Consider the following 17,826-nt stretch of genomic DNA (forward strand, 5'->3'; position numbering starts at 1 on the left):
AAGAAAAAAATAATACACTACTCTACTTTCAAGTGAATGTTTTAAACTGTGATGATAAGTAAGAAATTAACGTACAATAAAATGGACAACCTTAAAGCTAATTATTAATCAACAATATGGCATAACTAGGAAATACTTCAATAAATCATCTTATGTACACACTACATAATGCAAAAGACTAGCAAAATTACGTTTAACATTTAGACGTAGGGTAGACAGAGGCGATTGGGATCACTTAGGTAATCGGATACCAACGAGCATTTCGGCCATTTGATCCTAGAATTTTCTTAAGATTGCGACTAGCTTGGCTTGTAAAGCGGCATTATACTTTGTCTCCATAAGTCATCCAATCCCAATAAGGGGTACTTAAATAATTTATTGGAATGTGTTCGTCTTTTGGTCTATAAAAATAAAAGGTAGGTAAGGTAGGTAACGTAGGTATGCAATACATAATTATTTAGTTTTATACTTGAATAACGAATTTATTCAGTTTTGTTTAGATAAATAATACTTATACCAGCTTAAAAAAATATTTATTTAAGTATCGTTCCGTACCAATCGTACCATTGGTCCGATACGTCTCGGTTTACCCTACATTACTTTAATATTGACTCAAATGTAACTCGTAACTATCAAACTATTAATTGTAAGCACCTAAAGGATTTAACTCTCAACATTTAAATTACTTCTAAAATATCTTACTTGAAACTTTAATAAGTACTCTACATATTTTTGGTTCCATAAGTTTTCTTAACATTAAACTGGTCTTAGACCAGCTTAAATATGTTTTTAATCTAAAGATGTAAGTACACAGAAAGGCACAATCTCGAAACACTTAAGATTAGAGATATCTACTGTCACAAATCATTGTGTGTCATTAATACTAATTTATACTTTATAAGAAATTACCTCTTTTTTTTTTTAAGAAATTACCAATTACAATTCCATCCTTTACGATGAGTGCATGTACAATATTATACACCCTCTGCCCCCTCGTAACTATGGGGATCTATAAATTTTATAATATAATAATATTTTAGAATAGAATAATACATAATTTTTCAAATAGAATACATAAAGAAATACACAACCCATATCCCATCCATCATAAACCACACTTCAAAGTTATTAAAACTAATCATTCTTATCCCTAGGAAAGCTGTCCGGTAACCTGAACTCAGTGATCGGCGATATATATAGAGGATTCAACTCCTGAGCGTTCAACCTACTCATCTCCGCTTCCTGAACAAACTTAGCATATGCGCGTCTATCGGACACTATTTGTGCACTCTTTATGCCCATGATAATGACTATGCCGCCTGCTATGACACAGACCATTATGATTAAGGCGCTGGTCATGAGCTTGGCGCTCGTCAGCTGTCCGCATTGCTTGGAGCGGATGACTAGTTCCATAGCGACCATGTCTTGGGCGCTGGCGCTGTAAGTGTACCTGTATTCGCATTCCTGGCTGCCCTCTTCTACTCGGAGTATGCAGGATACTTCCTCGCTGCCTTCCGTAACTGTAAAAATAATCGTCATTTTCAATAACCGGAAACTTGCTCCAAATTATTCAATTAAACTAAAAGAGAGTGGACAAATAAAATACCTACTTACATTAAAATAAGTCATTTCATATGTCGGATTTTATAAGTAATAAACATTAATACCTGTAGGTAATTGGGTGAATACTCTAGCAATCTTATGTTGGCGAACTTAAATAAATAATAAGTACGTTTATAATGCACCACGTAGGTACGACATCTAGAGTTAACTCACATAAAACAAACTTTCTGAAATGGTAATCTACATTCGCTAATGAAGTTAATTTTAATAGTGTGAAAGGCAGTTAATTTAACTGTAGGTAATTTGTTCACCACAAACCGCATCGTGCGACCATAACGATTAAAGAGGCCGTCGAGTCGCCAACGTACGACCACAAAGTAGATCATAATTAACCTATTTTCTGCCATCATTACTCAAACATGCATGACACTTTCTTGATTCCCATTTGTTCATGAAAAGATGATTAAATGAAAATATATGATGATGAGTCTGATATAAGTTCTTAATTAAGAAAATTAGATTCTAATCAATAGCAACTATTCTTGAATCATTGCGTACTTTTGCCAGTATTATGATGTAAATAAGGTGTTGTGAATCAAAAAATCAAATCAAAAAATCAAAATTATTTATTCAATCAAGAGTAAATTACAGATAACATTATAGTATTTAGTACCTCTTTTTAAGTAAAATTATTACCTGTGTTAAGAGGTACTGCTCTTCTCTTATTTTAACAATAACACTTAATTATATTACAATAAAATCTAATGAAATACAAACTAACATAACGTATTCTCTTGAAATAATATATAAAACATGAGTTCGGTATCTATGATCTATGTATGATGTATGTTCTTTCCTTTTCGTATTTATGTGCATTGGATGTATGTATATAAGTAAATTTATTCAATTTCAGCAATGTTTAGTAATATGTTTTCTATATTATGGTATGTTTTCGACTTAATCCAGTCCATTATATATTTTTTGCATTCATAATAAGGTAAATGGTAAATGTTTATTTGTTTATTGATGAAGTTATACAATTTAGTCGATCTAGTGGTGTATTGTCTACTCGCAAAGGTAGTGTTAATAGACGTGGTTGGTAAAATATTATCTTTTCTTCTTCTATTTTGTACAATGGATTTAAAATGCAAAGATTTATGCCGTCTTAAAGTGGTAAAAAGAATGTATAGTTTTCTAACAGATAAAACGTCGGATAGCTTATACAGGTCTATGGTAGGGTATCTAAAAGGCTTGAAATGAATTACTTTTAATAGAGATCTTTGAGCTCTTTCAAGTTCTAGAAATTTCATTTTTGTGGCGCCTCCCCAAACTGGTATACAATAAGTAAGGATAGATTGAGCTAGGGTTAAATATATCTGCTTCAGTAGGTTTTTGGAGGCTACGTGTCTCAGGTTTTTAAAGATCCAAATTAGTTTTCTGGTACGGGACATTATTAGCTCAGTGTGCAAATGCCAGGTGAGTCGTTGGTCAACTAAAATACCAAGATATTTAGTATTATCTACTTTCGAAATAGAAGGACAGGAACAATTTTGTGGATTAATGCATGTATGGATTTTGATTCTGAAATCATTACTTGGTTGAGAACTTTTATAGTTTGTGAAGCAGATATAATTGGTTTTATAGTGTAAACAACTTTATTTACGGTATTTGACACATTATGACTGACGTATATAGAGATGTAACTAACGCAAATCGATTGTCACAGCAAGCGATTACGATTGGATGGCACATAGACTGAGGTATCGAATTGTGACGTATAATGATTTTTTATTTGAGATTTAAATAAAGCTAAAATTATATGTTTTTCCCGCAAGGTAAATGCATTTAATACATCGACCTAGTAGGTCGCACCTATCGTCAAAATTGAAACTATCGGAATATCCATTTCCTCATCAATAATCAAATATACCTAATAAATAAATAATCATTTCGAATAACAATTAATTCCACCGTTTTGTCTTTCACGCTCAAAATGCTCGTACAACTGCACGACCATACGCCGAGCTTGTTTGCCTAAAACCTTAGGCATTTTTGACAAAAAGATGTCAAAACACAAGTCCAAATCACAAATTTTATCAGTGTCCAGTAAGTAACGAGCCAAGGTCAACGATGAATGCAAATATCAGTCCAAAAACGAAGCCGGGTCAGAAAGATACAAAGAGAAATTAGAAAAGCGCACAGTAAGAAGGAGAAACTACGACGAACTGCACCAATACAAAAACTTTACTTTCAAACGTCAATACCGGATCGTTCAGAAATCGATACACTATCTATTCGAAAGTAAATATAATAAATTTAATAATGCTTTGTTGCGACCTAAAATGAAATATTCATATCGATTTACTTAGACGACTACCGATTCATAACGGTGGTGTCCGGACAACACTAAAATTAAAAAAAAAAAGACGTAGAACGTAAACGTTCGCAGTGCAGTTGTTTTCCTTTGTGATTTCAATGTGCAAGACATTTTACGTAGTGTTGCTGTAGTGAGTGACAGACGTCAAATACCGTAAATAACGTTGTTTACACTATAGCTGTATTAAGTGTAAGTAAGTGAGAGTTAAGCCAGTGAGCTACTATGGATAGATCTTGTTCTGCATGATTTTTAGCATTTGCCCATGTCTCTCCGGAAAAAACAATAGCGGTATCATCTGCATAGGAAACAATATGACCATTTTTTATTTGTATATCACAGAGTCCGTTTATATAAATAAGGAATAAGGTTGGTCCAAGCACGCTACCCTGGGGCACACCAAACGTTATATTGGATTCCTCACTGATGTGGTTTCCTATTTTAACTCTATGTGTGCGGTTTTGGAGATAATTTTCTAGTAGCTTCAGTGGGATGTCTCTTATGCCTATGTTTTCTAAAGTATTGATAAGAGAGGGAATAGAAACGGTATCAAAAGCTTTTTTAAGATCTAAGAACACTGTTAAGCATTTTTGATTATTGTCAATTTTATTTACTATCAAAGAAGAAAGATTGAAAAATGAATACTAATGATTATTAAAGACCATCACTGTTACCTATAGGGACAATTATATTTTTAATTAATTATCTATATGCGGTCAATTGCGGTTAAATCAACGTTTCAGCTTCGGTATTTAGGAACGTATCTATCGTTCTGCCGAGGCTTTGCCGATAGTTTCTAGTAAGGCGTTACAAAAAAACCGGCCAAGTGCGAGTTGGACACGCGTTCCAAGGGTTTCGTACATTACCCAATTTTTAACAATGTATTTTTTATATGTAAAACGCGAGTGAATTGCCTTTAAAAAACCTGTAGGGGTCGGATCAATAACTAAGTAATTAGTCCGACTCACGCTTGACTGCATATTTCTAATAGGTTTTCCTGACATCTATAGGTAAAGAACTATTTTGTATATTTTTTTCAAAAATTTAGACCCAGTAGTTTCGGAGATAAAGAGGGGGGGGGGGGAATGGTAATTTTTTGGCTATTTTCTTAAATAACTCCTAAACTATTTATTTTAAAATTACAAAAAAAAAATATTTGAGATTTCCAAAATCAGATCTTTTATTTGATATGTAACACGATATAGTTTAAAAAAACATAATTTTTTAATTTTCGTTTTTACCCCCCAAAAGTGGCCTTCATGTTTAAAATTAATTTGTTTACGTATGATGTCCGTCTTTGGGTTACAAATTTACATATGTGTACCAAATCTCAACTTAATTGGTCCAGTACTTTTGGAGAAAATGGGCTGTGACAGACGGACAGACAGACAAGTCCTTGAGTCCTGATCGGTGTTAGCCAGCTCCAGCTCCAAGTAATGAATCATAATTACTTACAGGCATCAGAGACCTAACTTTAATTGTTAACTCAGAAATACAGAGATAATTATCAATACCTATAAGACGTTACCTTACCTGTTTCTGAGAGTTTCTCAGCCACAGTGTAGTTGCTGCCTCCAATTCTGCACACCTCAGTGCAGTTCTTAGACAGGAAGCAACTGACGCAGGGCTCTGCGTTCGCGCAGAGCGGGTTCTCGCACGTTGCGCACGTCTCACAGAACGCACCCGTGTACTTGCTGCCTTCCTCCGAGGATGAGCACTCGCAACGACCTGCAAAATTGGAGGACGAAAGACGATTTTAGTAAGTCATAATTAACCTACAATTAAAAAACGAGTTCAGTCTGTTATGTTGATGAGGCTTTCTACGATCCGGCTCGAAGGACCATGTCGACATTCGAATACTTTCAATTTATGGTTCATTTGCAAACATCAAGAGGCTTATAAAAATATTGGAGTTTGCACGTAGTATAAAAATTTGGGCCAAGCAACTTAATAAATACTATCAAGGAAATATGTGGCTTTCCAAGTTTCATGTGCATAAGGACCTTTCTATCAGAAAAGGGCCCTTATGCTCCAATGACATTAGGAAATTTCCTGATGGAAGAAGGTTTGGCTCTACGAAGGCTAATGCAATTTAGATCTGTCAAAATAAAAATTCAAAACACAAGGGAATGAAAGGCCTTTGAATAGACCTCTTGGCGGGTACGGGTTAAAACTTAATGCTAGTTTGAAGGAACCCAACCCACCCCCGTTTAAGGACAGCAAATAATGAGTGACGTTCAAGGTTATATTTCCTAGCCTAATTGTTCTATATACACCCATACAACCATTTCCAGTCGCCGTTACGACGCGGTGTTGACACATCTTGTGTCGACACCGTCTGTTTCGGTCACAATTCCAGTCGCAGAGTCGTCGCCGTGTCGACACAGTTACCAGAAATGGGGAAGGGTCGACACATGACACAAAGTGACATAAAGTGTGGTCGCCGTGTGCACACATTGTTTCGGGTTTGCGACTACTTTATGCCAAAATCATTCGTTCATTCGTTCATTTTGTTCCTGTCAAATGGAAACTGTCAGATGGAAAAATACTTAAATAAAAATAAGTGACATTAATACGCCATCTCTAAAACGGATTACAAGACGTAATTATATATTGTTTGCATTTATATTACAATATGACTTAAATTATTATGGGGAATTAAACTGCTCGAGTGATTTGATAAACTAAGTGTAATATAATCAACGCGCCACCAAATTGTTTTAGTTTAGCCGGAAATGAAATTGTTTACTTCTCAGTGCCTGTGTTCATAACTATATTATTTGAAGCATTTTTAGTACTTCGATGCGTATACTATACTTAAATAACAGAAATAACGCTTTACATACTACGAAACTTGTTAATTATGATGTATAAATATGGTTCAAGGCTGAGAAATATTGCAGTCACAAAGTAGTTGCAATGTTTCGACTTTGTGTCGACTCTGTGTTGACACATGACACGCCCTGTCAAAAGTAATAACAAAGTTACTGGAATGTTACTGGATTTGCAAAATGGCTCCTTGTGTTGATTTGTTTTCAGATATTCTCAAAGTGTAAAAATGCCGTGGTCAGAGATGGGCATTAATCGATTAACTGTTTATTCGACTAATTAATGGAATAAAAAAAGTTAATTCTCAAATTTTAATCGCGATTAGTTTAGTCGACCTAACATAGATTGAAATTGAATTAATCTGAATATTAATCGAATAAATTATCGATTAAATCTCGATTGAAAGTTGACAGGGGGCCATTTTTGTACGTAAAAATAATAGAAATGTCTTGCATGCAGATGGTAGCAAAACACTTTGTCATAAAAGTCGAGATGGGTGTCGTTTTATAGGTTTTAGGGGGCGCAGATTTCGAAAATGATAACCATTTTGGATTCCAAGATGGCGGCCATGCACTATGTCATAAAAGTCGTCATGGATGTCGTTTTATAGGTTTTAGGGGGCCCCGCTTTCGAAAATGATGACCATTTTGGAATCCAAAATGGCGGCCATGCACTATGTCATAAAAGTCGTCATGGGTGTCGTTTTATAGGTTTTGGGGGGCGCAGATTTCGAAAATGATGACTATTTTGGATTCCAAGATGGCGGCCATGCACTATGTCATAAAAGTCGTCATGGATGTCGTTTTATAGGTTTTAGGGGGCGCAGATTTCGAAAATGATGACTATTTTGGATTCCACTTTTATGACAAAATACGTAGCCGCCATCTTGGATTATAAAATGATCATCGTTTTCGAATTCTGCACTCCCTAAAACCTATAAATCGACATCCGTGACGACGCAAGTTATCTTTATTTTCAGATCTAACAAATTGCTACAGAATACAAAGGACAAAAAAGAAGCGAGGAGGTAATGAAACAAGCAAAAATACAGATGATTCCTCGACGCAATTGGGTGATTCTTAAATTGTATCCAGATTTTTTTTGTCATAAAAGTTTATATTTTTCACATATTACTAAATCTATGGCAAAAGTTATAATATTGCAATGGATTCCATCGCATGTAGGTATAAGTGGCAATGAGACAGCTGATGCATTAGCAAAACAGGCATGCAGCGATGGCATTGAATTTCACTTGAAACATTATATGGGGGCAATAATGACTGTTTACATTTAGTCAAATTAAGGTGTCGCGAATTGTGGAAGGAATATTTCGACGAGAGATCTAGGGACAAAGGTATTTGGTATAAGACAATACAGCCACTACCCTTTAATTCTCCTTGGATTGATAATAGTGTGTTGTGTAGGCAGGATCTAGTTTTATTATTGAGATTGCGCTCTGGACACATTCCATTGAATAAGTTCGCCTACCTCATGCGTAAAGTGAATTCGGAATTATGCACCTTATGTAATCGCGTCGAGGATGTGTATCATATTTTAATGGAGTGTGTCCGAAATGAGCGACTTAGAAGACAGATATTTCATGACAATGACAGTTCCATTGGGTTATGTAATACCTACCTTTCGAACCCCATGTCTGAGGTTGTTGAAAAGGTACTAAATATTGTTAAGTGCGGTCTGAGGGACAGAAATGTGTGATGTAATTAAACTAGATGTAGCTATTTACTTTCTTTTAACTTTGTTAATTAAGTCTGTTTTTTATGGGGTGACATATTCGTTCAATCGAAAAAGCCCCTTAATAAAGGAAAAAAAAAAAGTTCCATGACATTTCGACCTTGTAATTTTTTAAGTAAATGTTTTTGTTTATCTATGAGGATCTCACTAGAATAGTATAATCAAGGTATGTTTATATTTGATGAATGAAATAGTAACGCAAAAAAAAATATATTTGTGTCTTATATTCCTGCCGAAGACTTTTATTTTACCTTTTCCTTCTACACAAGTTTGGCCAAGTAATAAGAATTTAGGGCACTCAATTTTATTTTGACTTCTACAACAGTAAAGCTACGAGGCCCTGTTTTGGTATCGTTTTCGTATAAATTCGCAGTACCAAATTTAGTTAAGGTATCACATTGACACCATTCCGAAGTAAAAACATATAAACTTATTAAAATACTTTCTTTTAAACTCCTCTTCACGCTTAAACTGCTGAACAGTTTTAATTTAAATTTGGTACACATATATTTTGAGTCCCGAGACAGGATATAATAAGTTATCTCAAAAATCACCCTTTAAAGGTGTGAAATGAGGTGTAGGGGGGAATTCAGAATTGACTTCTTGAAGTTAATACTGTTTAAGTTTAGGTTTGAAGTCATGTTTTTTCATCATTTTTAACTAAATCAAAGATGTAGACCATCCCAAATTTCATATAAATCGGTTCAGCGGTTATTGATTTCCCGTACAAATTTCCACGCCACTTTTCACACCTTCAAAAGATGATTTTGGTTATAAGATCTACCCTATGTCCTGTTCCGGGACGCAAACTATTTCTATACCAAATTTCAACGAAATCGGTTCAGCGGTTAAGCGTCAAGAAGAGTTTCAAAAAAACCGGCCAAGTGCGAGTCGGACTCGCCTATTAAGGGTTCCGTACATTAAGTCCGACTCGCGCTTGACTGCACATTTCTAATAGGTTTTCCTGTCATCTATAGGTAAAGAACTATTTTGTGTATTCAGACGGACATACATACAGACGCAAGAGTGATCCTATAAGGGTTCCGTTTTTTCCTTTTGAGGTACGGAACCCTAAAAAGATTTATTTTTATTTTGTGGAATGGTGTCAATGTGATATCTTAATAATGTAATACCAAACACGGCCTAGCACCTTCACTGATATAGATATATCAAGATAAAATTGAGAGCCCTAAATAAACTTTCAAGAGCGGATATCTCAAAAACTATTCAACATATCGAAAAAATTGACGGAATAAACTTGTAACAAATTAAATTAACTTTCATTTTGTATAAGTGGCCATGTCGCTGAGATGCATAGTTTCCGAGATATAATCGAAAAACGGGAAAATGGGACCTTCAAAGCCCCCTCTCTCCCTCCCGCTCAAGGGCTACGGCCGGGGACTTTTGATATGTTCACCTCCTAACTTGTAAACCGAGTTACGGAGTCAAAAATTGTGTTCCGAGCATTTCCCTCTACAACTTTTGGAGCATTCGTTGCCTGACCTAAGTAGCTTATTGAATTTCTTTAAAAACTTTTCTGTAAAAGGTTGACGGGTGTTGGGTGTTTATATGGTTTCGGTCGATTATTATCATTTGCATTGCCCATGATGACTTACTAGAATTACGAGCACACGAGACACTAATAGTAGTTTGACAAACCTTGGTTTTCAAGAGGTATTTTATATTGACATTTGCTGTCACAAATTTGCTGTCAGATTTAGTCGCAAACCGCACGCAAAGTGCACACAAATGTGTCGACACCTTGTTACGGAAAAGTGTAGACACGGCGACGACACTTTGTTTCGAAACAATTCTAGACACATTGTGTGGACTCTGTTACGACACATCTGACATTTAGTTACCACTTTGGGATTCTGCGACTGGAATGGTTATATGGGCAACCTCCAGACAGCGTTATTTTTTAATTTAGGTGCAGATGCACCGGTCGTCAAGTAGCCGTCAAAATCTCCATGATGATCGCCGACTCATTTTATGTCATAAGTCCTGGACATAATGTCGACTTTACTCTAACTCACCACAGACGCAGTCCCCACGCCCCGAGCACACCTCCCCTCCCCCCGGCGCGATGCACGTGTCGTTCCTGTCGACGCAATCGCACGCGCTGCCACTCCAGCCTTCAACGCAGACGCACTGGCCGCAGGCGCAGTCCCCGCGACCTACGCCGCCGCATTCTATGCCGTTCTCCCTGGAGATAGAGTTTAAATTAGCTTCACATGGCTCATTGTTTGGTCAACCACAGAGTAACTAAAAATATTTGGTGAATTAAATAAGTTTTGCCGTAAGCCGGTGGTGTTCTTTACGCCAAACACAAACATTTAGAATTTCAATAAAAAATACGATAGGTATTTTTGTAGCTGGTTGTCCTGGCTAGTACCTAAACGGGAAGAATGAGCCATGAGTTTTAAGATTTGCTTTATAAGTAAATCCAACCAGCATGTTTATCTGCAGCAGGGCTAACAATGTCGGAAAGGAAATGAATCTTTATGAAAACCAACCATACGCATAATTGAAATTATAAATAAAAACCAAGCGCCTGGAAAAATAGTATGAGCAATGTTGTGTTGATATCTAATGTTTATAAATTATAAGATTTACTGACGTTCAAAAATATCAGTATTAGGGCTGATTTAGACGACGCGCGAACTCGCATGCGATTTTAGTTACATTGCGGACTGTTGGTTACGTCCAATTCAACCGACCGATCAAAACCCGCCATGGTATGAAACTCGCATGCGAGTTCTCGCATCGTCTAAATCAGCCCTTAGGAGCGCGCAGTAACTATCCTATAGTTGCTACTTTTTTGCCATCTTCGGTATAATCTAGGCTTCTTTCTTCTTCGTCTTAGACACAGCCGCGTGGAATGGTGACTATGAGCTAAAGTTGAGCCATGTCCGATGATTTCTGAGCAATAGGTCACTTTCCCGGTGATCTCTCTATCAATAGAAGAAAAGAGACAAACCTATTAATCTCGCAAGCCTTGCACTGGCAGTATTTCCCATTGAACCCGCGATCACAGTTGCAAATACCGCAGATGCAGTCGCCGGCGCCCGAGCAAGGGATGTAGTGGGTCGCGTTCGGCGCGCGGCACTGCGCGATGAGAGCCATCGACTTCTCCTCGTCTTCTATAGAGCAGTCGCATGAGGGGCCAGACCTGGGTAACAATAAGTTTAAAACTTAACTTTTGTTGCCCACTGTACTTTTCTTTCAACAGGCAACATTTACTCTGCGAGACAATTCTAATTATGTCCATCATCGATCCTCAATGATACCTACGATAAAAAAACAGCTTTTTTTTCGTGATTTCGGGGTTGGTTCCATAGTAAAAGTTGATAAGTATTTTAAGTATATTCACACCTACATATTCATCCCTCAGAGTTTGGTCAGAGATAACTATTTCACCCTATATAGTCTTCCATTTTTTCATTAGTAGGTAGGTATTATCAGGTATTCTCGTTATCTAGCGCTGGATTTCACTTTAACCACATAAAATTTAACAATTTATTAATAAAACAATAAATAATCATGATAATGATCATATTGCAGCCTTGTATTAAATAAGTACCTAGCAACAATTTCCCTATCTTTTGTTTAATATTAGAAAAGCCTGTAAACTAGAAAATTATAGGCAATTATGTGAAATTTACGTGCCCACTAGTTTTGTTTACGTAAGCAGTCTAATTAACAAAACCGTTCGCAAGCTTCTAGCCTCACCGAAATATGTAGTTTAAATACAACCGTATTTTTTGAAACTTAAAGCTGAAATTGAAACTCTTTTTCTTTCAGGAACTCAAGTTGTTACCACGGAATGTAGGAAAATTGCCTAAGTAGAGAGTAGTAGTTGTACGTTTCTAACATTGTAAGTTAGGTGTTAGGTGCTTCCTGTTCCAGAAATTTGGACCCCCTATACGTCGCAAAAGATCGCTTTAACCACTGCAAGTGCAAAACACCAGGCTCTTAAAAACAATAATTTTTAACACTTCGACCGTTTAGATATTTCTGCTGTTGAACTTAAAGCTTGACAAAAAAGAGTAGAAATTAAAAAGTGCCAACACTGTAGTTTCGTCCCGTTTTCTTATACTAGTGGCTCTGTGAGCTGTAGACCTCGCGAGCAGAGCTTGAAATAACATGGTGCTAAGAGCTTTAAATACACCGTGTTTTTTTTGATTTCCGTTAATTTCAAGGGTGCATTCCTGAGCTTAAATCAAGTAACTTTCTCAAAGACACCGATGTTCTAATTAAGTCCATTTCGGAGATAATCCATAATTTATTTTTTTACTATAAGGCCTCTACAAGCGTGTACACTTGCCTTAGGGCCGGCTTACATATTGATTAGTGTTTAGAATGAGTTCATACATTTGCTACTAAACTTAAGTACAATCTCGGTCGATTGATGTACGAAATGACATTGATATGTCACAGATTTCAATTGTTTGGTTGAGTTAAATGTAATGCCCGTGTTACAACAACGCTATATGCTACATTTAATTACTTTTTAAACAAAAAAAAAAACAAAAAAGAAAACAAAAAAAAATTTTTTTTTTGAAAATTAACTATGCCATTTAGTTCTTATAAACGTACTTAACTATACCCCGAAGTTAACGGAATTCAATAAAAACACGGTGTATAGTAAATTAAAGAAAAACAATACGAAATTTATGTGTAAAAAAATACAAAAAGTTATAATATCCCAGCATAGAATTACTGGGGATCGAACCCAGACCCTCTGTGCAAACAGAAAAAGCGAACGTTTACAAACTGAGCCAAATAGTTCTTAGATGGGTTGACGAAATTTAGCTACTCCTTCTCAAATTAAAATTAGTTAAAATTAAATATCTAAATACCGCCTAAACCAGCGATAATTTTTTTCTGCATTTTTTGCTATTAACTCTGTAAACATGTTTCAAAAAGAAAAAAGTCTTATGATATCGATACGACTATTTGTTTAGGCGCCAGGTATCACGACTCCGCCATTTTTAAAAATTTCCAAAAACCGGATTGACAAAAAAAATTTATTTAGTCATAAAATTCGGTCACAAAATTTCACGAGAATCGGTTAAGAATTGCGACCTGTAGAGGAGAACATCCGGACATACGAAAGCAAAATGCCCGAGTCAAAACGTAGACCTTCGCTTCGCTTCGGTCAATAAATTGGTTTGAAAGGGACGACACTACAATACTGCCACTTTTTAATTTCTACTCTTTTTTGCCAAGCTGTAGTTAACGTGCATGTTCTGTTATCAAGAGCCCTAGGTATTACGAGTATCATGGTTTTTATTTAAGCATAAATATGGCGTACCTACATAAACATTTTAAATAATCAAGAGCTAAATAATTATATATAGCTAAATCCACATTCCATGTATGATTTTTAATTAGCGATTATAAGTAGGTAGGTACATAGGTATTTATAAACTGTGAGATGCATAACCCTCATAAATACCTACGCATTTATCTGCATTTTGTAGCGCTGTCTATCAGAAGCAGATAACGAAATTTCGATGTACAATGTTTCTATGAATTGCATCAACCCTTTAAAACCCATAGTAAAAAAAATATCTCCCGAAGAAAATAATATCGACATATCTGAGCTGCCAAAGAATTTTATGAAAGAGCATTTTTCGCGATTTCGTGTTGATCCCATAGTAAAAGTTACTTAGTTGACACCCCGTATAGGTTTGTATTTTATAATGAACTGATGTGTGTAGCGTAAGTGTGTACTCACCATCCCTTATTGCACTGGCAAACCCCGCAAACGAGGTGCGAGTTGACCGGACAAGTCCTTGAGTCCTGATCGGAGTTAGTCTCGCACTCGCATCCGCACTGGACCTCCACCTCCAGCTCCAGCGAGTCCTGGCCTAGCTGACTGTCCGATATGCATATCGTTTGGTTTGACACCCCATATCGGTTTGTATTTTATAATGAACTGTGTGTACTGTGTAAGTGTGTACTCACCATCCCTTATTGCACTGGCAAACCCCGCAAACGAGGTGCGAGTTGACCGGACAAGTCCTTGAGTCCTGATCGGTGTTAGTCTCGCACTCGCATCCGCACTGGACCTCCACCTCCAGCTCCAGCGAGTCCTGGCCTAGCTGACTGTCCGATATGCGTATCGTTTGGTTTGACACCCCATATCGGTTTGTATTTTATAATGAACTGTGTGTACTGTGTAAGTGTGTACTCACCATCCCTTATTGCACTGGCACACGCCGCAAACTAGGTGCGAGTTAGCCGGACAAGTCCTTGAGTCCTGATCGGTGTTAGTCTCGCACTCGCATCCGCACTGGACCTCCACCTCCAGCTCCAGCGAGTCCTGGCCTAGCTGACTTTCCGATATGCGTATCGTTTGGTTTGACTGGAATTGTACAATGTATGAAAGTTTGAAAGACGATTTTTGCACTGCCGTAATATTTACCTGCCACACTATCATATATAAAGCTACGGTTTTTATAATATAAATATATTATGAAAACCGATTTGAAGTAATTAATGGCGAAATTAGTGTAAGTAGATTTTTTTGGTAATTAAAATAGTGGAAAATAAATCGCATTTCAATATGTAAATGTCCACTAGACGTTGTCCTAAAATTTATTTAAAGCCAATTACACAGTGACTCAAATTGACTCATTTGTGATTATTTGATTAAGCAACCATTATATAAACTATAAAAGTGACTATTATCTCTATAATTATTCGAAATGCATTGACCTAGAAAGTCCATATTGATGTGGACAATTACTTCTGTAATATTCCAGGCACCTCACAAGATTGTTGATATCACGTGCAGTCAATAACAATCTCGAATTGATCCAAAACAACAATGTTGCTTCTGTTTTTTAGTCGTATACACGTGCATTATAAAGCTGTCATAACAAAAAGCAAGATTTACTGTATCTAACTGAAATTTTACGGCTATTAATAAACCGAGCCGCATATGAATACTCTACTGAGTGCTACAGTGTAGTGTCTGTGCAATCTGTGTTAACACCCAATCGTAAACTTTAGTGCATCTTTTTCCGTATGGCTTGATCCGCACTTCCTGGATACCATGATTTCTATTTAACCGAAGTTTACTGTTATGTGTACATTGTATGTAAAACTGAATGTTTAATAGTTTAAAAGGCCGTTGTGTTCGTTTTATGTGTAGTCTATGAACGCAATTTACATGCATGAGCCTTTTTTGGAATTGAGACTTTTAAGGCGCAGTTCATGGCTCCATTATTCCGATTTGGTTAGGCAATAGGTACCTACGCACGAATATTTATACAGTAGGGTCCTTACCGTCAGTTGCATTTTGAAAGAGCACGTGAATATGCCTGATTAGAATACGTAATGTTAGCGCTGTCTTCAAATAAACATTTCCTATTGCTTATGCGTTAATGCATAACATAATAGAATTATTTAGATGTGTACATTTCGAGTGCAGTTTCAAAGCGTACGAACGCACACGTGAGGGATGTAACGGAACTGATACGACGCAACAATAATGCGCTGCGTTCAGCTACAGAATACTTAAACAGAGGCGCTACTTGATAGTAATTAATTGACTACCTTCTTGTATTCGGGGCATGACTCCAATGTGACATGGACCTCGTAGTTAAGCGTCATGCCGTATTCGACGCCGGCGCACCGCGTAGACTCTATAAGCGAGCCCCCTTTCACTCCACAATCCGTGAAGTACTTGACCTTCACTGGCCCTGCACTAGAGTCATCCTCGAAGTCCACGACACTCACGATGTCTTCATAACCCGTTTTGACTAGCTTCAATATGTTCGAACTGTCGCTCTCGAGCTTAGCGACGTACGTGAAATCAGCCATCAGCTGGTGAATGCTGTCGTAATGGTCCTTCACTCTTTCCGTCACGGCGAATATTACGTTCACCTAAAAATAACCACATCTTTATTCGAGACTAGCTGTGCCCGCGGCTCCGCCCGCGTGGAATTTGGTCTGTGTCAGTAAGCGGCTAATTTCTAATCCTAATTTCTCTCCCTCTCCCCTGGAGGCGGAACTTGAAATAAAGTTGACAGATGGATATGCTAGAGGACTGCAGTCCAGATAAAATATTTTACAATTAGGTACCACTAAATAAAACTACACTCCAAAATCAATAGTTTTGTTCGCCCTTATTAAAATTTTACACGTGATTTAAACGACAGAGTAGTAGATGTATATCGGACGATACAGTAAGGTATACGCGCGCGAGCGAAAGCGAAGTGGCCTGCCTGGCTAGAGCGCCACTCAACGTGATCTTCTTCACACTCCTGAGGAAGACCACGTGCCCCTTGTAACCTCAATGCGTTGCGAGACTTTCGCGAATGATTGGATTTTTTTCTGGAAGGCATGGTAATGCATATTAAATGCGAGTCCCAAATCGTTTGACTCCGCAAACGACCAGTGCCGGATTAAGATATTTTGATGCCCTAAGCATTTCTAGACCATGGTGCCCACTCTCCCTAGGGTCGTCGAGATTACATTGAATTTTTTTGGTAAGTTGAGTGACGTTCATTGTCGCATTACAGCTGAGAATGGAAATTAGTTTATTACGAAAATTGACAGTGCTGCAGCAGTAACGTTGCAACAGTGTAATGGTGCTGCAGTCGCCACCCGAATGTCACCTTTATAATATCTTAGAATATTAATTAAACGCGAGCGAAGCGAGCGCGAAATTTTTTCGATATAAAAACGCAATTATCAAATTGACAGAAAGCAAAAAACAAAAAAAAAATCTATCAAGACAGTTGTACATTTTTACTTTTAGTATGGAAATCAGTAACATCATTTTATCACGAAAATTGACAGTGCTGCAGCAGTAACGTTGCAACAGAGTAATGCTGCTGCAGTCCCCACCCGAATGTCACCTTTATCATATCTTAGAAAGTTATTGAAAACGCGAGCGAAGCGAGCGCGACAATTTTTCGATATAAAAAAACGCAATTCGATAGACAGTTGTACATTTTTAGTTTTAGTATGGAAATCAGTAACATCATTATATCACGAAAATTGAATGTCACCTTTATCATATGTCAGAAAGTAATTGAAAACGCGAGCGAAGCGAGCGCGAAAATTTTTCGATATAAAAAACGCATTTTGATAGACAGTTGTACATTTTTACTTTTAGTATGGAAATCAGTAACATCATTTTATCACGAAAATTGACAGTGCTGCAGCAGTAACGTTGCAACAGAGTAATGCTGCTGCAGTCCCCACCCGAATGTCACCATTATCATATCTTAGAAAGTTATTGAAAACGCGAGCGAAGCGAGCGGGACAATTTTTCGATATAAAAAAAC

At 37.0% G+C, this 17,826-nt stretch overlaps 1 protein-coding gene across 1 annotated transcript in view; it reads right to left on the bottom strand.

Moving 5' to 3' along the window:
* Positions 1–57: 57 nt before the first annotated feature.
* Positions 58–17,826, bottom strand: part of LOC134797665 (integrin beta-nu-like) — a 38,973-nt gene continuing 21,204 nt past the window's right edge. Inside the window, exons 8-13 of the mRNA XM_063770007.1 lie at positions 16,088–16,417; positions 14,722–14,891; positions 11,499–11,690; positions 10,555–10,724; positions 5,471–5,665; positions 58–1,520 (exon numbers count right to left, since the gene is read on the bottom strand). Coding sequence (XP_063626077.1) covers positions 1,135–1,520; positions 5,471–5,665; positions 10,555–10,724; positions 11,499–11,690; positions 14,722–14,891; positions 16,088–16,417 — 1,443 coding nt within the window. The 3' untranslated portion in view covers positions 58–1,134. The remainder of the gene's footprint in view (positions 1,521–5,470; positions 5,666–10,554; positions 10,725–11,498; positions 11,691–14,721; positions 14,892–16,087; positions 16,418–17,826) is intronic.

Source organism: Cydia splendana, chromosome 15, assembly GCF_910591565.1.
Source record: "Cydia splendana chromosome 15, ilCydSple1.2, whole genome shotgun sequence".
Taxonomy (NCBI): Eukaryota; Metazoa; Arthropoda; class Insecta; order Lepidoptera; family Tortricidae; genus Cydia; species Cydia splendana.